This window comes from Dipodomys merriami, unplaced genomic scaffold (assembly GCF_024711535.1).
Source record: "Dipodomys merriami isolate MVZ:Mamm:240054 unplaced genomic scaffold, mDipMer1.0.p SCAF_28, whole genome shotgun sequence".
NCBI classification, from domain to species: Eukaryota; Metazoa; Chordata; class Mammalia; order Rodentia; family Heteromyidae; genus Dipodomys; species Dipodomys merriami.
This window is the reverse complement of record NW_027204270.1, coordinates 5,657,501-5,680,495: the sequence shown is the minus strand read 5'-3', so window position 1 is coordinate 5,680,495 and position 22,995 is coordinate 5,657,501. Positions and strand designations below refer to the sequence as shown.

The window sequence follows — 22,995 nt, the reverse complement described above, 5'->3', positions numbered from 1 at the left end:
GATTAGAAAATGAAGGTGGAGTTCCTCCTCCTCCTCCTCTTCCTCGTCTTCCTCCTCCTCCTCTTCATGCAGTCCTTGAGCTTGAACTCAGGGCCTGTCCTTAGAAGCAAACATTCCACCACTTGAGCCACAGCGCCACTTCCGGTTTTCTGGTTCATTGGAGATAAGAGTCTCACAGACTTTCTGCCTGGGCTGGCTTTGAACCATGATCCTCAAATCTCAGCCTCCGGAGTAACTAGGATGACAGGTGTGAGCCACCGACGCCCAGCTGGAGCTATAGGTTTGAAAGGATATAGAATTGGGGGGATGGGGAGGTGGGCGCTGGTGGCTCACGCCTGTCATCCTAGCTGAGATCTGAGGATCTCGTTTCCAAGCCAGCCCGGGCAGGAAAGTCCATGAGACTCTTATCTCCAATGAACCACCAGAAAACCAGAAGTGGCGCTGTGGCTCAAGCGGTAGAGCGCTTGTCTTGAGCTGAAGAGCACAGGGACAGTGCCCAGGCCCAGAATTCAAGCCCCACAACCAACACACACACACACACACACACACACACACACAGATGAAGTGTCCTGGGCCGGATTCCAGCAGCTTCGGGGTTCAAGGGTTCTCCTGGTTTGCTGTTCTTGGCCGGGCTGTCTCCTTCCCGACCCAGGACCTCCGCCATGGAGTGGGGGGAGCTCAGCTCAAGAGCTCAGTCCAGAGGCCCGGGGTTGGGGTCTCTTGAGTTTCTCTCGTAGGGGCCACGCTGGGGGCTCAAAGATTAACCTGGGATCCAAGCCGTGGCCTCAGTGAGCTCAGACAGAGGAAATCATGCTTCACGCGTGAGTCTCAGCAGTTTGAGGTTCTGTCGTGGCGTGGCTGGCCCCTTGTTCCCCACCAGTGAGAAGCGTGGACGCTCTTGACAGGTTTTCTTTCAGCACAGAGACAACCAAGCAGTCTCCTCATAACAAAGTGCCAGTGACGCAGCACTGGCGCTCACGCCTGTAATTCCAACCCTTCATGCTCCCCTGCTAGCCTTATAGACTGACAACAATAACGCAGGCTGTGTCTCGCACCCCACCCAGTGCACGGGTAACCACCTCTAGACTCATTCTCCCCCTCGAGGCCAGACTATCTTCAAACTCTCTCCTTCCCACCCTCCCAGTGATTCCTGTGGCCGCCCACTGACACTGCCACCTCTAACTTCTAAACCCTGGCCCCTTTCAACTTCTCGGGGTCCCAGGCGGCACCTGAGGGGTCCCAGGCAACACTGGCGGGCTCCCTCCTCCCACTCAAGCAGTGGCTCTGGCCTCTCCCTTCTTTTCATTTTTTTATATATATATATATATATTTTTTGGGGGGGGGGTCTGGTCGTGGGGCCTGAACTCTGGGCCTGGGCGCTGTCCCTCAGCTCTTCAGCTCAAGGCTAGTGCTCTACCACATGAGCCGCAGCGCCACTTCCAGCTTTTTCTTTTTGTTTATGTGATGCTGAGGAATCGAACCCAGGGCCTCATGCATGCAAGGCAAGCGCTCTACCACTGAGCCAACTTCCCAGCCCTCTCCCTTCTTTTCAGCAGCCCCTTCTACACCTGCTCCCATGGGCGGTCTCTGCCCCTTCTCCCGCGTTACTTCCTCCCATCTTCCCAGCACTTCCTCTCCCCATCTCAGGACCAAAGCCCTCCTCTCTCTCCAGGCTAGCTCCCACATGACACCTCTCCTCATTCCAGGCCTCAGCCGCCCCTCTCCTTCCCAAACGCTTCTAGCCTGGCTCTACAAACTCCTGCTAACCTCCGTCCCTGCCTCCCTGCCTGCCTCTCTGTGTGGGCCTAAGCCTTACATTTCCCAAGCCCCTTCTCTGGCTAACATCTTCTTCCCTTCTAGGCCCTGAATAAACAGGCCTCTGCCCTGGATGTCGTTAATCCATCACTGACGGCGGCTGCTGGCTAACACTCCTGGCCAGCTCCTCTGTTTTACTGCTCTCTTCTTTTCCCCCTCCAAAATGTCTCCTGAGTCGCCCTTCTCTGGCCACCATGGCACCCCACTTTAGCTCTCCATTGGGGCTGAGTTGCTGTGTTGGTATTGTTTTTGTTCTTTCTGTCCTCTCTGGCCTATTTCTATGGGCTCCAAGGTTCCAACCTTCAAAATGTGGCCTCTCAAAGTCCCACCAAAATCCCAATGCCAAGGAGGGCATCTGGGTGCCTTAAAACCACTGGCGGATTGTAGAGCACATGGGCAGCAAAGATGGCGCTGAGAGGGAGTTGAGTGGGCTGAGCCCAATTTGCTTTACGTTCAGTGCGTAACCAGCCTGTGAAAGCTTAGGTGCATGATAGGGTGTGACCTTGACAGTGATTGGTTCCTCTTCCTCCCCTGCCCTGCCACCCACTCTTTTTGGCTTTAAAAAGGGCTGCTTTCTGTTAATAAGAGTTTTCTTCCTGCTTGACTTGGCTCCCGCTGTGTCTGGTTGTCTCCCGGGCTGAGGGAGGCAGTGCACTTACCTTTCCTCTGACCCGTCCGTCTATCCAACAGCGGATGGCCTTGGGGGCAGGGGGCCGGCTGCCAGGCAATGGAAACCACTACAGGGGAGGTGCACCCCCTGACAAATGTCAGGGCCCTGTGGTCTTTGCACCGCTCTGGCAGCCAGCTCATTGATGCTGAACATGCCATCATTGTTTTTGAGTCACTCAAAAACCTTCTAGAAATCTGTTTCTTCATCCTGTTTTATGCTTATCTGTTCAGTCTTGTGTCTAAAACCAGGGGATCGGTCCTTCCATTATAGCTTGCCACGTGTCTCTGTGTTCATGTCCTTTCTCCTTCCCTTATGGCATGCCACGTGGCTCTGTGTTCGTGTACCTGACTCCTGTCTATGGTGGGCTACACATCTCTGTGTTACTGTCCTGTCTCCTGTCTAAGTTTTTTGTTGTTGTTGGAAATGTTTTTTTTAAACAGACCACGTGGTTCCATCATAAAATACTCCCCCCCAAAATAATCCCCCCCAAAAACCCTTAAATAGCCAATATTAAAATCTAAGCATGTTGTATGATTTGTGCACAAACATGTCTGTCTATCTGTATGTAAAATATGTAAAATGGTCAAGGTTTCCAAGTCACCTTGCAAGTATTGTACTTGCTGCTTTGTCAGTGGAAGCTATGATTTAATCTGAGTTGCTTTAAAAATACTAAGACCTGACTAGAAGCCAAAGAAAAAAACAGTTTTAAAGGGTTTCCTTTGGAACGTAAATTAAGTTGACTGTGATTTATGTCATTCCTTATGTCCATCTATGATAAAAGTTAAATGTTGTGCATCTGATCATGGCTAGTAAAATAAGGCTCCATCTTCTCTCCTGTGTACCGATCACCTCCCTTTAAGATCAAGAGACTGGACAGTTTGCTCCTGTGCATGGGAAAAGGCCCAGGAGACAAACAAAGTTGTCACAGCTGCCTAAACCAGTGGCACCAACCTGCAAAAGCCAGTGTAAACCAGGTCTTTAACCATATGTGTAGAAATGTTGCAGGAAGACAGCGGGAGGTAGGACAGTACACACAGGCCGGGCCTAGCCCAGCCCCAGCCTTGCTCCATCACACATGAGTGAAGCCTGCTGATTCTGGGTAAAAAGTGCAAACCACTTCAGATCTCCTGAAGCTCACACCTTTATATCGTCCTGAATTGCTTGTGTTCCCTTCCACCTGTCGGTAGTAAATCTCCACAAGTCAGACCATAAGTGGTGTATGAACAAAGAATGTGATTTGATTTCTGTGCTACTTTGCAATTGGATGTATCTCTAAAAGGAAAAAGGTTCTTGGTACAGTGCTAGACCTTGTCATGTTTTGGGGGAGTGGGGGGACTGGTCATGGGGCCTGAACTCCGGGCCTGGGCGCTGTCCCTCAGCTCTTTTAGCTCAAGGCTAGTGCTCTACCACTTGAGCCACAGCGCCACTTCTGGCTTTTTTTCGTTTTGCTTATGTGGTGCTGAGAAATTGAACCCAGGGCCTCAGGCATGCAAGACAAGCGCTCTACCACTGAGCCACCTTCCCAGCCCAACCTTGTCATTCTTACATTAAGAAAAACTGCTGGGCTGGGAAGGTGGCTCAGTGGTAGAGCGCTTGCCTTGCATGCATGAGGCCTTGGGTTTGATTCCTCAGCACCACATAAGCAGAAAAAGCCACAAGTGGCACTGTGGCTCAAGTGGTAAAGCGCTCACCTTGAACTGAAGAGCTGAGGGACAGTGCCCAGACCCAGAGTTCAGGCCCCATGACCAACAAAAGAAGAAGAAGAAGAGGAGGAGGAGGAGGAAGAAAAACTGCTAATTTTCTTTTTTTTTTGTTTTTTTTGGGGGGGTCCAGTCATAGGGCCTGAACTCTGGGCCTGGGTGCTGTCCCTCAGCTCTTCAGCTCAAGGCTAGTGCTCTACCACTTGAGCCACAGCGCCACTCCCAGCTTTTTTCTTTTTGCTTATGTGGTGCTGAGGAATTGAACCCAGGGCCTCAGGCATGCAAGGCAAGCACTCTACCACTGAGCCACCTTCCCAGCCCTGCTAATTTTCTTAAAGGTAACTCAGACTACCAAAGTTGCCCAGTGTTTCAAAGGGGCATTTAAATGTAGATTTAAGTGACTTTGAAAAAGGGATTAAAAATGACGTCCCCTTTGTAAAAGTTTGGGAATTAGAGTGGCTGGCTTCTTAGAGAAAAATTAAAAAGTAAATGTTTTAAAACAGAAAAAGATAAATTAGGACTACCAAAATAATTGTCTAATGGCTATAATAGTTTGCCCTTATAGTTTTTTGTAACAGTTTCCAACAGCCCCATAGAGAAGGACAGAGGATTCTTACAAGTTTGTCAGAGGTAACTTTGGCCCTTAATAAGTTTCAGGTAAGACCATGCTTATAAAACTACTTCCAGTGACCATCTTTGTTGCTTTAATTGGAGTAAACTGGCCTTTTGTAAAGACTCATTGATCTGAGAACAGCAGTTTGAAGCCAGCCTGGACAAGGAAGGCCCCTGTGAGATTGTCATCTCTAATCTTCCAGCAGAGTATGAAAAGCAGAGTTGCTTTGGAGCTCAAAGTGGCAGAGTACTAGCCCTGAGCTAAGAACTGAGGGACAACGCTCAAACCCTGAGTTCAAGTTCAGCAACCGACCAAAGAATGCCAAAGGTGCATTTATCCCAGCATGGAAAAAGGCACTCCTGGGACCCTGGCAATGATGGAGCATCCAGAGGCAGTTACAAGCCACTGCCTGGATGGCAGAGATGGTGTCAGATCCTTGTGTCACTTGTGTTTGGCCCTTCAAAAATTGATCAGAGCAGGGAGGCCATAGGAAAGTAGATTGTAAGCAGGCCTTTCTAACAGCCATGTCTGTCCACTTCCAGGCAGGAACTTGCCAGTCATCTGTGAGTGTGGGTAATAAAAACCTAAGGTTATAAAATGTGGGGGATAGTTTAAATCTCAACCCCCCTTAATGTCCTAACTGGCAATGACTTTTAGGCTGACAGCAGCCACCTAAATTCATCTGTTAAGGAAAGAAAGTTTGAGGACCTGAGATTATGTCCCTATTGAGATCTGCCTAAAGGCCTACACGGGTGGCACCGTTAGGGTTATTAGACATCAGCTTTTCTTTGCCAGCCAGAAAAATGCTTTCACAAACCAGAGTGCTAAACAGGCTACACTGCCGTAGCCCAAGAAACCTAAAATACCAACACGGAGAATCCACCTCCTGAGTCCTTGCAGGACCACATGCATTGTGACATCTGGTTTTGCCTGTTCCAAATGACTAACACCTCTAATTTTGTCCGAGGCAGGAACTGGAGAGGGGCCTTGTGCTCTGGGCCTGCTTGCTTCTGGTGTTCAAACCTGTGGTAGATATAAATATATCTATGCTGGCTCCTATAACTGGGGAAATCCTTCACGTGAGAGACCGACAGATGCCCTGAAGTTATATGCCACCGGTTATAATGCTGGAAAGTAACATCTGACCCCAGGTCCAAAATTGCACCTGTGACTGTATAGAACTAAAGAGGGGCAACTTTACTTGTGCCAACTATGAATGTATTTTGTATGCAGAGGGCCATGTCTCTTTGCCTAATGGTTTTTTTTTTTTTTTTTTTTTTTTTTTTTGGGTCTGGTCGTGGGGCCTGAACTCTGGGCCTGGGCGTTGTCCCTCAGCTCTTTAGGTCAAGGCTAGCTCTCTACCACTTGAACCATAGTGCCACTTCCGGCTTTTTTCTTTTTGCTTATGTGGTGCTGGGGAGTCGAACCCAGGGCCTCAAGCATGCAAGGCAAGCACTCTACCACTGAGCCACCTTCCCAGCCCCTAATGGTTGGTTTTTTAACCTGTGAAAGTTACACTTATAATTATATCCCTGCCTAAGCCGTCTAGCTGTGATGCTGCCCCACAAGGAGCTCTTCCAGCCTCAAAGAGGTAGTAATCTGAGCCGGGCATGAGTGGCTCACACCTGTAATCCTAGCTACTCAGGAGGCCGAGCTCTGAGGATCGCGGTTCAAAGCTAGCCTGGGCAGGAACGTGCATGAGAAACCATTAGAAAACCAGAAGTGGCGCTGTAGCTCAAGTGGTAGAGCGCTAGCCTTGAGCTGAAGAGCTGAGGGACAGTGCCCAGGCCAGAGTTCAAGCCCCATGACCGACCAAAAAAAAAAAAGACTAGTAAGCTGGTGCTGGATGAAAGTTGTATTGATAAACTCCACTTTCTGTCTGAAGCAGAATATAATGCCTCACTTTCTCCTTGATTGGGATACCAGGGTTGACAGAGGGAGCCAATATGGGTGTCATGCGCTTGGCATGCATAGTGGCAAAAAGTATTAATTACACCTCCTCTGCCATTGCATGGCTAAATCAAGAGCAGCAGGAACACAGGCAGGCTCTCCTTGACAATCGTGTTGCCATTGATTACTTACGCTTACTTCATCATCAGGGGCACGAGGAAGTAAAAAACATGCTGTTTTAACTTAACTGATAACAGCTATGCCATTAAGGAACAAATCAGGCCTCTCAAGGAACTTGAAAAGAATATCCAGCAAAATAAAGAGGGATGGGACCTATTTGGGTGGCTTACTCCCTGGCTCATGCCATCTTGGGTCCCTTCATTACAATTTTTTGCCTTATTTTGATCGTGCCTTGCTTGCTTAGGTGCGTGCAGAACATTCTCATGGGGAAGATGAGACCTGTCACCAACCAGTCTGCCAATCAAATGCTCCTGGGAGGATACCTGGTCTAGCATCCCCGCTGACTACTTCCCCCCTCTCGGCAGGAGGCAACTCCAGAAGAAGAGACCTTCACCCATAATCCTGACCGCATGCCCGCCATCATTTATAAAACCAGAGTTGGGAATGGTAGCGAAATGAGTCTCTTCCCATAGCTTAGTCCGCTCCTTCCCTTCTCCACAGCTTAGCATGCCCCCTTCCTAGGCAACACCAGGCCCATGTAGTAAAGGCAGTAAATAATCAGCCTCCAACCCCCTTTACCTTGGGATGGCACTTCTCTGGGGCAGCTACCACCATAGAAGGCAACAAGAGCCCCTTAGAGTGACCTTCAGCTCTGGGCAGCTGCAGGAGCCTTATCTACTATATGGACAGCAGCCATAAATCCTAGTCCACCAGGATAAAGCCCCGGGCCCTCACGTACACACCAGGGTCTCTGCCTCCTAGCCCCTTCTAGCCCCTCCTAAACCTCCTAGGTTATATAGGTCACCCCAGACAAGAGCCGGGCTTCTTCTTACTTCTCCCTTGTGAGAAGGGGTCTTGCCAGCCTCCTTTCCCAGCAATACACCTTTCTTTGTTCTCTGTACCTGGATGTCTGCATGGTTCTCTGGCAAAGCCTATTCATCTTAAATTAGCTAACACTCTTATTTCCAATTAGCCAGCAAAAGGCCAGAAGTGGAAGTGTTGCTCCACGGCCACATGCCAGCCTTCAGTGAAGTTAAGGGGACAGTGTCCAAGCCCTGAGTTCAAGCCCCAGTACTGCCCCCCCCCAAACCAAACCAAACAACAGCTAGCCATGCCCCAGGAGCTAAGCACTTTCGTCTCTATGAAGAAAAGTACAGGTTGGCTTGATCTGCACACAAAGCAGCTAGCCAGACTTTTCCTGAATTTCTTCACTCTCCCCTTGTCCCCAGACAGGCGGAAGATTAAATGATCTTTGTGGGGGGGGGGGGGAAGCTCATCTATGCCCCTGCCCTGACTGTGCCAGGGCCCAGGGCTGGTTGCAAAATTCAAGTTGTAAAATATTTGCTGATTGTCTCAGTCCAAAGCTGAAAGGCTTCAATGACAGACCTCTAAGTCAGATCTGTTTGTGTTGTGGGGTCCCCTCAAATGGAGGTCAGAGAACTTCTAAGCAATCCAAAGTGACCTGGAAAGAAAGCATCTGGCTCTTTCGTTTTTCATGGAGCAAATCTTGCAAGTATGTTTGCTGATGCTGCTGAGAATAGCTTTTAGTTATTTTTTCCCTCCTGATTATAAAGGAGCATGCATTCATTCCAGCTGTTTATAATAGCCATCATTTAGAAACAACCCAAATGTCCAGAAACAAAAGAATGGATAAGCAGTTGATGTAGATAATTGAATACTATCCAGCATTGAAAAGCTACAACTACTTGTAATAATGTTAAATAGATCATGTTTACAAACCCTAGCTATTCAGGAGGCTAAAATCCAAAGGGTCATGGTTTAAAGACAGCCCACACAGAAAAGTTCACTAGGCTCCATCTCCAAAATAGCTAGCAAAAAAGCCAAGCTGAAATAGTAGAACACCAGCTGATCAAACAAAGTTGAGCAAATATGAGGTCCTGAGTTCAAACCCTGGTGCTACCAAAATTGTTGAAGAAAAAGTAGAAAATATAAACTGGATATGAGTTGCACATGCCTGTAATTCTACACGTGGGAGGCTGAAGCAGGAGGATCTCAATTTTGAGGCTGAGGTACATGGGGAGTTCAGGAGCAAGATCCCACAATGAGAGTGATCATCAACAACAAAGGATTTGTAAGCAGGGATACAAATAGAACAATAAAACCTGTTGAAAGGGCTGGGAAGATGGCTCCATGGTAGAGCGTTTGCCTTGCATGCATGAGGACCTGGGTTCGATTCCCCAGCACCACATAAGCAAAAAAGAAAAAAAGCCGGAAGTGGCGCTGTGGCTCAAGTGGTAGAGCGCTAGCCTTGAGCTGAAGAGCTGAGGGACAACGCCCAGGCCCAGAGTTCAGGCCCCATGATCGGACCCCCCCAAAAAAAAAACCTGTTGAAATTGTTTTAAGAAGGGAGGAGAGCCAGTACCAGTGGATCACACCTGTAACCTAGCTACACAGGAGGCTGAGATCTGAGGATTGAGATTCAAAAATAGCCACAGCAGAAAAGACTGTGAACATTTTTTTATCCTCTGTCAGTCATGGGGCTTGAACTCTGGGTCTAGGTGCTGTCCCTGAGCTCTTTTGCTCAAGGCTAGTACTTGGAGCCATAGTGCCACTTCTGGTGGTTCATTGAAGATAAAAGTCTCATGAACATATCTTCCTAAGCTGGCTTTGAACCTCAGTCCTCAGATCTCGGCCTCTTGAGTAGCTATGATTACAGATGTGAGCCACTGTGCCCAGTTAATGATTTAAAAAGTTAAATACTGCAGGGAACAGGTGGCTCATGCCTATAATCCTAGCTACTCAGGAGGCTGAGATATAAGGATGGCAGTTCAAAGCCAGCCTGGGTAAGAAGGTCTGTGAGACTCCTATCTCCAATAAACCACCAGAAAACCGGAAGTGGCACTGTGCCTCAAGTGGTAGAGTATTTGCCTTGAGCTGAAGAGCTGAGGGACAGCGCCCAGGTGCAGAGTTCAAGCCTCACGACCGACAAAAAAAAAAGTTAGATACACAAAAATTATCTTTGCCCTCTTTGAATGAAATGTAAAATCAAACCTGACACAGACCCAATCCAAAGTTAGAGAAAGGCTGGGGGCATGGCTCAAATGGTACAGCACCAGCCAGGTGAAAAAGCAAGCTGACTGAGACTTAGTCCCTGAGCTCAAACCCCAGTACTGCCAGAGAAGGAAGAGGAGGGGGGGAAGGGGGAGGAGGGGGGAGAAGGGGGAGGAGGAGGAGGGGGAAGGGGGAGGAGGAGGAGGGGGAGGAGGAGGAGGGGGAGGAGGAGGAGGGGGAGGAGGAGGAGGGGGAGGAGGAGGAGGAGGAGGAAGAGGAGGAGGAGGAGGAGGAGGTGGAGGAGGAGGAGGAGGTGGAGGAGGAGGAGGAAGAGGAAGAGGAGGAGGAGGAGGAGGAGGAACAGAACAAGAACTAAACAAATGAAAAGGTATCACAGGTCATGGGGAGAGATTTAGTATTATTAAGATAGCATTATTCTCCAAATTTATCTACAGATTCAAGGCAGTTCCAAATTCCCAGCTAGCTTTTCTGCAGGAAGGGGCCTCAAAGAGTCAAAACAATACTGAAAAAGAAATATTTTTTCTGGGACTGGGAAGGTGGCTCAGTGGTAGAGTGCTTGCCTCACATGCATGAGGTCCTGGGTTCAATTCCTCAGCACTACATAAGCAGAAAAAGTTGGAAGTGGTGCTGTGGCTCAAGTGGTAGAGCACTAGCCTTGAGCTGAAGAGCTGAGGGATAGTGCCCAGGCCCAGAATTCAGGCCCCACAACCGGCAAAAAGAAAAAAGAAATATTTTTCTTTCTGACTTCGTTTCTGGGTTCAGCCCTTACTGCGAGGCTCTGCGGAGGCTGGGGGATGCAGCTCAGTGGGCCTGCTCTTGCTTATCATGTGTGAAATGCTAGTTCTAAGCCGGAACTGGAGAAAATGAAACAAATTAAAAAAAAAAAAAAAAGCTACAGTAATGAAGACTGTGGTGCTGAGGAGAGAAGAAAACACGTTGCAAGTCTTCTGCAAGTCTTCGTGAGCTTGAATTAGGCAATGGCTCCTTAGTTGTGACACCAGAAAGGCAAGCAAGGCTCCACTAAAAAAAAGTGGGGGGAGGAGAGATCATTTGGCTATTCTAAAGTAAAAATATATGTACTTCATTCTTTGTTTTTCTTCTTGGTGCTGGGGAACAAACCCAGGGCTTTGCATGTTGCCTGACAAGAATTCTACCACTGAGCTACACTATAGACCTTCTTTATTTCATTTTATTTTATTTTGTTGGTTCTGGGGCTTGAATTTAGGTCCTGCACTCTGTCCCTGAACTTCTTTTTGTTCAAGGCTAGTGCTCTACTATTTGAGCCACAGCTCCATTTCCGGCTTTTCTGAGTAGTTTGTCAGAGATGAGTCCTGTAGGCTTTTCTGCTCAGGCTGGCTTTGAACTGCAATCCTCAGATCTTGGCCTCCTGAGTAGCATGAGGTGTGAGCTGCAGTGCCCAGCTCTGCAGACCTACTTTTGACCTTTGAGTACACCATGAAGAAAGTGAAAAGACTACCCATGGAATAGGAGAAAATATTTGCAAAACTTATTTCTGCTTGGCATCAGTGGCTCACATCTGTAATCTTAGCTACTCAAGAGGCTGAGATCTGAGGATCTAGTTCAAAGCCAGCCTGGCTAGGAAAGTACTTGAGACTCTTATCTCCAATGAACCACCAAAAAGCCAGAAATGGAGCTGTGGCCTAAGTGGTAGTGTGCCAATCTTGAGTGGAAAAGCTAACAGACAGCACCCAGACTCTGAGTTCAAGCCCTAGGACTGGTATGTGAATGCATGTGTGTGTGTGCACACCCACACCCACCCACAAATATCTGTCACATCCAGAGTATATATAAAAAATTGTTACAAGTTAACATTAAAAAAAGATCAATTTAAAAATAAGGAAGACAATGAAATACACATTTCTCCAAAACAGGCAAATTTTCATGCAGTAAAGACAGGGAGAGGAGTCAGGGAGGCTGGTAGATGGGCTGAGGTCGAGGGGCTGCATTGTATTTATGGGTGAAAGTGTCACAAGAACCCCTCTTTGTACAACTTCTTCTGCTAATTGAGAAAGTTGCATTAGCAAAATACAAAAGTCTGCTATCTAATGATATTGCACCAAAAATACCCGCTTAGGCTTTCTCTCGTTCATTGTTACTGCTCTGTCTCTTCCAACTAGAACAAGGCCTAGCCGCGTGGACATTGCTGGGGCGTTTACTGAGGCTCAAAAATAAAAAGAAGCACACACACACACACACACACACACACACACACACACACACACACACACACACACACACACACACACACACACACACACACACAGCCCTGGATGTCCATCGCTGAGGAGCTGGGCACACCCCAGGTCACTGGGAGCCGTCGGGCTTCAGGACCGCCCCTGTACCCAGGAGTTGTTCTTGTCACCCGGGAAAGAATGTCCCCAGCGCGGCGCCCATCCCAGGCTGGAGGGGAGGGAGGAACATCTGCCCTCAACAGCCACTAACACGCCATCCTGATGGCCTCCCGGCCATCCGGGGAGCCGGGTGCAGGGAGGAGGCTCAGGGCTTGGAGGGAGGGCAGGGCAGGGTCGGGGAAGCCTGAAGGGCGGGCTGTGGGGGCGGAGAGGCGGGCAGAGATCAGGGGCGGGGCCGAGGGACGGGGCGGGGCCGAGGCCTGGAGCGGAGGGGCGGAGCCGGGCCGAGGTCTGGGGCGGAAGGGAGAGGGGCGGGGCCGAGGGAGGGGCGGGGCGGGCCCTAAGCCCGGGAGGAGGGGCAGAGGGGCGGGGCCGAGGCCTGGGGTATAGTAGGATGGGCGGGGCCTAGGTCCGTGCGGAGGGAAGGGGGCGGGGCCGAGGTCCGGGGCGGGGCCGAGGTCCGGGGCAGAGCAGAGCGGGACGAGGCGGGGCCGGAGGGGGACGAGGCGGGGCCGGGGCACGGAGCTTGGCGGAGAGGGGGCAGAGCCTAGCCGCGTGGACGGGCGTCGGGGCGGGGCGTCGGGGCGGGGCGTCGGGGCGGGGCGTCGGGGGCGGGCGTCAGGAGCGGGCGTCGGGGCCGGGCGACAGGAGCGGCGCTGAGATCGAGTAGAGGCGTTGCTCCAGGGCGGGGCACCGAGCCTACCGGGGCGGGGCGGGGCGGGGCGGGAACCGGGGTGCTCGGCGGCGGGGCAGCCGCCCGGATGGGCGGAGGGGCCGGGACGCGGGCGGGGCGGACTCCGGCAGGGGAGCCAGGGGCGCCCGGGCGCCCAGACGGCTGCGGCAGCAGCTCCCGCTGCCCGGCCTCCTCGCGGCGCCCTCGCGCCCGGCCCCTGCCCGGCCTCCTCCGGCCCCTCCGGGCCCGGGGCCCCGGCCCGCCATGCGGCCCCCCGCGCCGCCCACCGTCCTGCTGCCGTCGGAGCGCGCCGTGGTGCTGCTGTCGTGCGCGCTGTCGGCGCTGGGCTCCGCGCTGCTGGTGGCCACGCACGCGCTGTGGCCGGACCTGCGCAGCCGCGCGCGGCGCCTGCTGCTCTTCCTGTCGCTGGCCGACCTGCTCTCGGCCGCCTCCTACTTCTACGGGGCGCTGCGGGACTTCGCGGGCTCCTCGTGGGACTGCGTGCTGCAGGGCGCGCTCTCCTCCTTCGCCAACACCAGCTCCTTCTTCTGGACCGTGGCGATCGCCCTCTACCTCTACCTCACCATCGTGCGGGCCGTGCGCGGGCCCGGCGCCGACCGCCTGCTCTGGGCCTTCCACGGCGTCAGGTGCGTGGACGGCGCCCATTCCCACCCAATCCCCGCCCGCCCCGGTCCGCCTCCGCCGGGCCTCGCCGGCCGCCCTCCGACGGCTGCGCCCCCTGGGGCGGCCTGGCCTCGGTGGGGCGCCCGGGGATGGGGGGGAGTCCTGCCCCGGGGAAGGACGCCGGGCTGGCCCCAGAGGCCGAGGGGCGCCCTGGCTGGGACCCCATCCGACAGCGCCCCTCGGTGCCTCCCGCAGTGTGAGGGGGGGGCAGCTTCTCCCCGGAGCCGGGCCCCGGTGGCGTAGAAGCCGGGGCTGCCTGTGCCCTGTTCCCTTCCTGCACTTTGCTTTGGTCATCTCGGATGCCCGCGGGGAGAAGCAGGCCCGGGCTGTATCGCCTGGAAAACTGGAAAAAGCACAGAATCGGCCCTTTTGATTTGCCCATTTCTGGACTGCAGACCCCAGTCTCAGGCGTTTGCATCTTGGCGGTTCTGGGACCCCGGAGCCCTGAGGGCGAGGTCAGCGCCAGGGGCTGATCCGGGAGCGGCGGCCCCCAGCGGCCTCTGGCCCCCAGGATCCCGACACCCGAGGCTTCCCCTGCCCCCCGTCAGGCCCGTCAGCAGGTTCAACCTTTTCAGGGAAGGAGGCCAGCCCCACCCCTGTAACTTCAGAATCCCAAGTGCTAGTGGTGTCCTGTGCCGAAGGGACAGCGGGAACCCGGGGCTGGTTTCCTCTTCTCGGCCCCCCGGATCCGAGCACCGGAGACAACCCTAATTATAGGTTCTTGAGCGCTTTCCAAGGCAGACACAGGTCACCCGGTGTCACACGCCGAGGCCCCACACTGGGAAGTCACTTGACCTCCTGTGTCCAGCCCAGGGACCGGCTTCTCAGCTGTTCAGGGAAAGATCTTTACACCTTGTCACTCAGACTTGCGGCTGGGATCTGCAGGGGCCCCTTGAGAGAAGCTGGCCCCCGCCCCCCAACATGACAGCCGGACTCTATGGGAGAGCAGCCGGCATTGGTGTGGGTTCAAGGGAAGCTGGAACCCAAGAGCTCATGGCTCCTTCTGGAGGAACCCAGGACTAGGTCTTTCTTTGCAAGAACTCTGTTCTTTCTCCCTCAACACCCTCTCCCCCCTGTGTGTTTGCATGTGTGTGTGAGAGAGAGAGAGAGAAAGAGAGAGAGAGACAGAGAAAGAAGGAGAAAAGCTAGAACTCAGGACCTGAATGAATGCTGTCAATTAGATTTTTTTGCTCAAGGCTGGTGCTCTGCCATTTGAGCCACAGCTCCACTTCCAGCTTTTTTTTTGCTGGTTAGTTGGTGATAAGTCTGATGGACTTTTCTGCCTTGGCTTTGAACCATGATCCTCATATCTCAGCCTCCTGGGCAGCTAGGATCACAGGTATGAGCCACTGGCAGAATACAGTCTGTGTATTTATTTTTGTTGGTCATGAAGCTTGAACTCAGGGCCTTGGTACTGTCCCTGAACTCTTTTGCTCAATACTAGAACTCTACCATTTTTAGTCACAATGCCACTTCTGGCCTTCTGGTTGTTAATTTGAGATAAGAGTCTCACAGACCTTCCTGCCTGGGCTGGCTTTGAACCATGATCCTCAGATCTCAGCCTCGTGAGTAGCTGGGATTATAGGCATGAGCCATGGATGCCTGGCTTATAGTTTACTTTTAAAGGGATAAACAGAACATGGTGTGGCTCCAATAGCAGACCAATTTCCCAACAAACCTGAGTAGGGTTCTTTTTGTCCACATCTCATCAGGGATCTTTCGAAAGGGTTTTCCAGGTAATCACTTGGGATGGCTGCCTTCTAGGGAAGGCAAAGTTTGAAGGAATTGGTAAAAATGGTCTTACAGGTTCATTTATTGACCCAGATCCTCCCAGCTTGCTGTGTTCCTGGCTGGAGATGATTAGTGGTTGCTGAAGCTGCTGAGAGTGTAGGATCCTGGCCGGGCACAGGCTAGCCCACCATCCGGTGGCTGACCATTTTGGACTGCTTAAAAATCAATCCTCTTCAAACCTTCCAGCCTTGGAAAGTATTTTTAAAATGATGGGTATCTTTATTTTATAAAAAGTTCTTAGGAATTGATTTTCTTTTAAAAAAAACAAAAACAAACAAACCACAAATGTCCTGAAAAAATGTACAAAGGAGGATAAAATCAACCAAAATAGTAAAAAGCAGTTAAGAAACATATATGGAAAAAAAAGTCTTAACTTCATTAGTAGTCAGAATGGTAACAAGTTATGACAATGAGGTTCCATTTTCTCATTAATAAGAAAATACTAAGCATGGCTTACAACTGTAATCCTGGCTATTCAGGAGGCTCAGATCTGAGGATTGCTGTTTGAAGCTGGCCTAGGCAAGAAAGTCTGCCATATTCTCACCTTCAATTAACCACCAAAAAGCCAGAAGAGGGAACGTGGCTCAAATGATTGAGTTCCAATCTTGAACAGAAAAGCTAAGGGAGAGGGCTGAGGCCCTGAGTTCAAGCCTTACTGCACAAGTACACACACACACACACACACACACACACACACACACACACACACACACTACAAATACCCTGTGGTTACACACACACACACACACACACACACACACACACACACACACACACACACACACACACACACACACACACACACACACACACACACACTACAAATACCCTGTGGTTCCTCACAGCTCTGAAGCAGATAGCTGCATTGCCCTTCCCTGATGGGATTTCATAGGTGCTGCACCTGGCCCTGATGTTTTGCAAAATGCTGTGATGTTCCTTCCCCGGTGCATTGGACAGTAACCCAACCAGACGAGCAGGCTGCTTACCCTCCACCCACAGCAAGGACACACCCCTGGCCACATGGCCAGGTGGTAGAGCCTACTTCTGACCCCCTGCGCAGACTTCTCTCATGTTTTTGTTTTTCTTCTTTCTTTCTTTTTTTTTTTTGGGGGGGGGGCGGTCTGGTCATGGAGCCTGAACTCTGGGCCTGGGCGCTGTCCCTCAGCTCTTCAGCTCAAGGCTAGCGCTCTAGCACTTGAGCCACAGCGCCACTTCCGGCTTTTTTCTTTTTGCTTATGTGGTGCTGAGGACTCAAACCCAGGGCCTCATGCATGCAAGGCAAGCGCTCTACCACTGAGCCACCTTCCCAGCCAGCACTTTTGTTTTTTTTCTTTTTTTGGGGGGGGTTGGTTGTGGAGCTTGAACTCAGGGCCTGGGCTCTGTCCCTAAGCTCTTTTGCTCAGGGATAGTGCTATACCACTTGAGTCATAGCACCACTTCCGGCTTTTTCTGAGTAATTTATTGGAGGTAAGAGTCCCATTGACTTTCCTTCTCCAGATGGCTTTGAAAGTCTCAGACTCCATAGTAGCTAGGATTACAGGCACAAGCCACCAGCACCCGGCATTTAATTTTTTAAAAATTGTTACTATACAGGTGATGTACGGAGGGGTTGCAGTCATCTAAGTCAGGTAAAGAGTGCATTTCTTTTTGGACGGTGTTCCCCTTCCCTTGCTCTCTGCCATCTCTTTTTGAGGCTATCTTCACTCTTGGACTAGACCAATTTTTAAAGTTAAGATTTCAACAGAACTAGGTGTGTAACTCAGTGGTAGACTTCTTGCCTAGCATGAACAAGGCCTTAGCTTCAATCCTCAGAAGCAACAAAGAAGGAAGAGGAGGAGGAAGAAGAAAGGAAGGAAGGAAAGAAGGAAAGCAAAGCAAAGCAAGCACACCAGGCAAAGTGATTCATGCCTGTAATCCCAGCACTGGGGAGACTGAGACAGAGGAATCTAGTTTAAGACCAACCTGGGACTACAGAGCAACTTCTAGGCCAGCCTGATGAACATAGTGAGACCCTATTTTAAAAAAATAATCACAATCATAATTGCAATAATAGTTTACTTTTAGCTTTCCAGATTTCCCAGATACTAACACTTGACGATGGTAGCAGTGTCTGCTCCAGTTATTTTTTTTTCTGGAGGGGACACAATGCCCCTCACTCCCCAGTATTTCAGCGTGTATGTGGAGGACAGGCACAGCATTGGCTGCAGTGCGGGAGCCGTTCTGTCACCTGATTGGTGGACGTGGCTGAGCTCTTGTTCATGATCGGAGCCATGTCCTGAGACAGGAAAGCAAAGAAAATCCAGCTTACGTGTTGACCTACTTTTCATGTCGCTTTCTTCGCCTTCGGTCTGTCCATCTTTCGTCCTTTACCACACTGATGTTTTGAAGAGTGTAGGCTTGTTATTTTGCTGATTGTCTCTCAATCTGGGTTTGTCTGATAACTCTCAGTAAGTGATTTCTGCTTGTGCACTTCTGCCTGATCCCGGAAGTACATGCTCATTGAGGAGGAGGAGGCAGAGGAGGAGGAGGATGGTGACTTTCATTGTTTGTTTTAGATATATGCCTAGAGTTTGAACTCAGGGCCATGCACTTGCTAGGTTGATGTTCTACTGTTGAGTCACACCTCCAACCCTGTTTTTGCACTAGGTTTTTCTTATCCTGCTACTGGGGCTTGAACTCAGGAGCTCTCACCTCCCTTGACTTTTCTGCGCAAGGCTGGCACCCTACCACTTGAGCCACAGCTCCACTTCCAATTTTTTGCTGCTTAATTGGAGATAAGAGGTTCATGAACTTTCCTGCCTTAAGCCAGAAGTAGAACAGTGGCTTCATAGTAGAGTACCAGCCTTGAATGGAAGAAGTAAGGGACAGTGCCCAGGCCCTGCATCCAGGCTCTAGTATAGGAAGGGGGAAAGGGAGGAGGAAGGGGAGAGAGAGAATGAATGGTCCTCTCCCTTTTTTCTCCTGATGTGAGGGTCAGTTTCCAGATGCCAGCCCCCTGACCACGAGCCGCAGTACACTTCGGCTAATCTCTTGTGCAGTCTGTGATCATCTGTTATAGCGGCAGAACTTGTACTGCGACATTGCCTGAACAGACAGCATGGACAGATGAGCACAGCATCTTCCTAAATCGTACCCCCTGTCCCTAGCACATCCAAAGGGACAAGAATTGCCCCCCCAAAAGCTTTCCAAGCTTACTGCTGTACGCAGAGGCTACAGCCGAGCCCGCGCATGCCGGGGTAGGGGTCAAACACCAGTACCAGGGACTGCGAGGGCTGTTCTGGGCTTGCAGGGCTGCTGACCGGGGTCAGGCGTGAGGAACGGTTGCCACCACCCCTCCTGCCCCCACCCTCTCCTGCCTGAGCTGCGCACTGACCTCAGGGTGGCCTGGCCCTGGGCCGACTTGCTCAGCTTCCCCCACGGCCTGCGCCCTGCCCCGTGAGCGGACAGCGCGTGGCCATTGTGCTGGAGAGCGGCCCGCTCCGAGCCTGGCTCTCTGCAGCTAGGCTTCCTGTTCTAGCTCAGGGCTTTCCTAAGGTGGCACACTGTTGCAAGATCGGTTTGTTCCAGAGCAGTTTTTGAGTTGTGTAAACATGTCCCTGAAACCGGGAACTGCTGGGTGAGCCCCAGGGGGACAGAAGACCCCCCCTTTGTTTTCTTCCCTGCAGGTGTCAGCCTGCAAATGCTGTAGGAAGGCTGGGTTTGGGGTGATGGTAAATTGAGGAGTCGGGGAGGAGCTGACTATGTGGCCAGTGCCTTGAGCCCCCTTTCAGTGAGCCCTTTGTGGGGCGAAGCGGTGATTCAAATGTCCTTTCAAAACCAGCAAGCTTGCTGCACCCCAGGGGCTCGCGCCTGTCCTCCTAGCTTCTGTGGAGGCTGAGATCTGAGGATCACGATTTGAAACCAAACCCGGACAGAAAAGTCTAGGAGGCTCTCATCTTCAATGAACCAGCAAAAAAGCCAGAAGTGAAGGGGTGGCTCAAGTGAAATAGAAGTTCCCAAGTTGGAAGTCCCCAGCTCAGGCGAGGTAAGAGCCGGGGCTCAGGGATTCTGGGGACAGCCACCTGCCTGTGGTCACCAGATCAACGCCGGGGAATTCAAGGCTAAGGATGGTTTGCTCACCCCAGGCTAGTTTTTTGTTTTATTTTTTGTTTTATAGTCAGTCACGGCCTGGGCGCTGTCCCTCACCTCTTCAGCTCAAGGCGAGCGATCTACCACTTGAGCCACAACATCACTTCCAGTTTTCTGGTGGTTTATTGGAAACAAGAGTCTCAGGGACTTTCCTGCCCCGGCTGGCTTTGAACCAAGATCCTTAGATCTCAGCCTTCTGAGTAGCTAGGATTACAGGCATGAGCCACTGGCACCCAGCATTTTCTGTATTTTTATTTTTTTAAATTAATTTATTTTTTTTGGTCCCATCGTGGGGCCTGAACTCTGGGCCTGGGCGCTGTCCCTCAGCTCTTCAGCTCAAGGCTAGCACTCTACCATTTGAGCCACAGCGCCACTTCCGAATTTTTTCTTTCTGCTTATGTGGTGCTGAGGAATTGAACCCAGAGCCTCATGCATGCAAGGAAAGCACTCTACCACTGAGCCACCTTCCCAACCCTTTCTGTATTTTTAAAGGTATATGTTACTTGCACAAATGGGTTTTCACTGTAATATTTTCACACATATGTAAAATGTATCTCAATCAACTTCACTTTTATTTTTCTCCTCCTTCTTTTTTTTTTCAGCCGTATGTTCAAGTTTCTTTTTTCCCATATAATTTTATTGTTACTATGAAGGTGTTGCACAGAGGGTTTTCTCCTTCATTAGTCAGGCAATGAGTGCATTTCTTTCTGCACACTGTCACCCATTCCTTTGTTTTCCCTGTTCCCATCCCTGCACACAAGCCGCGTGGTTCATTTCCACATCGTGTACTGAGTACCATGCCTGCATTTGCTCATCCCAGACTAATCTTGTTGGTACTTCCTGGTCCACTTCCTATAAGAGACTTCAGACTAAAACATGTGGCTCCCGCCTGTGCTCCTAGCTACTTAGGAGGCTGAGAGCTGAGGACCGCGTTCCAAGCCAGCCCGGGCAGGAAAGTCTAAGAGACTCGTCTCCAGCGTCACTAGCCAGGAGTGGAGGTGTGGCTCAAGTGGTAGAGCACCAGCCTTGAGCAGAAAAGCTAAGAGACAGCACCAGGCCCTGAGTTCGGACCCAGTACCATGACAAGAAATAAAGGGATGTGAGCTCCAGGCAGAGGAAAGGCCTGTGCGCCCTCCCCTGGCTTCCCCACGCCCCTCTCCAGCCTTTGCCCATCTGAAGGGAGCCAGTGAGTTCCCCACTCAAGTCTCAAAGTATCTTCAGCTTTGCAGACTGTGCGCCAGAGAACCTGCGCTGCTGGAAGGCTGGGTGGTATGTAAATGAGTGGGTGTGGCTACGCTGCAAGAAACTTTCGCTAATTTACTTATTTTGGTACCAGGGATTATGCTGGTTCTAGACAAGCCTCTACCACTGAAGCCACTCCTTGAGCCTACAGTAAGACTTTGCTTTAAAACTGGGATAGGGCGAGGGGAAGGGTGACACTGTCCAAAAGAGAAATGCACTCATGACCTGACGTATGTAACTGTAACCCCTCTGGACACCACCTTTATCATAACAATTTTTAAATGGTTTTTTTTTTTTTAAACAGACGTTGGACCAAATTTGGCCTGAAGGCCACAGCTTGCTGGTCGCTCTAATCTAGACTTAGAAAGTGATGGATCCAGGTTTATAGCTAGGGAGGCTGAGGCAGGAGGCTTCAGAGTTCAAGGCTAGCCTGGGTGAGACCTTACCTTGCCTGAGAAAAACCAAAGCTCGGGGCTGGGAAGGGGCTCAGCAGTAGAGTGCTTGCCTAGCATGCATGAAGCCCTGGGTTCCATTCCTCAGTACCACATATACCGAAAAAATGGAAAGGGTGCTGTGGCTCAAGTGGTAAGAGTGCTAGTCTTGAGGAAAAGAAGCTCAGGGACAGTGTCCAGGCCCTGAGTTCAAGCCCCAGGACTGGCAAAAAGAAAAAAGAAAACCCAAAGCTAAGCACAAGTGCAGAGCCCACACTAACGATGCAGCCTTAGTTTCTACACCTGATTCTGAAGCAGAGATGGCCTCTGCCAGGGCAGACAGGAAGTGAGTGCTTTGTGCGAGGCAGGCAGAGGCAGTATCAAGGGCAGGAGAGATGACGAAACACTCTTCCAATGTGGACAGACTTCTTCCTTACTCAGCAAAGAGGGTGCTGCGTCACTGGGCAGTGAAGTTCGCATCTGTGTCTGTAGTGGAATTGCTCACCTTTGCTGTCCACATCAGCAAAAATCACCAAAAGCATCCGGGCCCAGGTAGCTCACACCTGTAATCCTAGCTACTCAGAAGGCTAAGATCTGGAGGATCATGGTTCAAACCCAGCCTAGGCAGAAAAGTCCATGGAAGTCCATCTTCCTAGCAAAAAGCTGGGCTGAGGAAGTGGCTCAGGGGGCAGAGCACCAGCTGAGCAAGAGAGCCCTGAGTTCAAACCCAGCACCAGAAAAAAAAAATACCAAAAGCATTCTGGGAAAGTCAGTTGGCAATAGGGAGTTGAACAAAAGCAAGATTAAATTATTTTATTATTAGTTACAGGTTGGGTACTCTAACCTCCTTGATGTTTTTGTTTTGGTGCTGGTCCTGGGCCTTGAACTCAGGGCTTGGACACTGTCCCGGAGCTTTATTTATTTATTTGAGTTTTGCTCAAGGCTAGTGCTTTACAACTTGAACCACACACAGCTCCCCTTCTGGCTTTTTGGCGATTTATTGGCGATAAGAGTCTCCGAGACGTGCTTGCCTGTGCTGGCTCTGAATCCTGATCCTCAGATTTCAGCCTCCTGAGCAGCTAGGATTAGGGGTATGACACCTCCCAGCCCCCCCCCCCACTGTGTCACCTTGGTAAGTGTGAAACACGCATGCGTGCGTGTTCACATCTGCATTATCTCACACCACCATCTGTATTCACAAGTCAGCCCTGGGAGGCAGCTTGTGCGCCCCCCCCGAGCCCCCCCCCAGCCCCCAGGTCCTGAGCTGCCTCCCCCCAGCCCCCCCCAGCCCCCAGGTCCTGAGCTGCCCCCCCCGAGCCCCCCCCAGCCCCCAGGTCCTGAGCTGCCTCCCCCCAGCCCCCCCCAGCCCCCAGGTCCTGAGCTGCCTCCCCCCAGCCCCCCCCAGCCCCCAGGTCCTGAGCTGCCTCCCCCCAGCCCCCCCCAGCCCCCAGGTTCTGAGCTGCCTTCCCAGTGCTCCAGCCCCACAGTTTCTGCTCCCACTCGTGGGGTGCACGCCCCGAAACCTCCCATAGCTGAGATCTACAAAGCCAACGTCTCAGAGGGCGGGTCTGCCACTGCAGCTGGGTGAGGCCGATCAGGACCCAGGGCTGGCAAACAGGGGCCTCGCCCGGCGGCGGGGGGGGGGGGGGGGCCTGCTTGTCTTGCCAGTGGCCTCTGGGTGAGACCCCGCAGGAGCCCAGCCTCTGTGAGGGAAGCGTAGCTGCCCCGGCTCCCTCCAAACGCCTCAGAGGAGCGGAGAGGAGCACACCCTGC

At 51.5% G+C, this 22,995-nt stretch overlaps 1 protein-coding gene across 2 annotated transcripts in view; it reads left to right on the top strand.

Moving 5' to 3' along the window:
• The first annotated feature begins 13,210 nt into the window (after positions 1-13,210).
• Gpr157 (G protein-coupled receptor 157) overlaps positions 13,211-22,995 on the top strand; it is a 16,974-nt gene continuing 7,189 nt past the window's right edge. For both annotated transcript variants that reach the window (XR_011375565.1, XM_070037284.1), the window contains exon 1: positions 13,211-13,593. Coding sequence is in view for 1 of the 2 variants with exons in the window: in XM_070037284.1 (XP_069893385.1) it covers positions 13,211-13,593 (383 nt within the window). In the remaining variant the exon portion in view is untranslated. The remainder of the gene's footprint in view (positions 13,594-22,995) is intronic.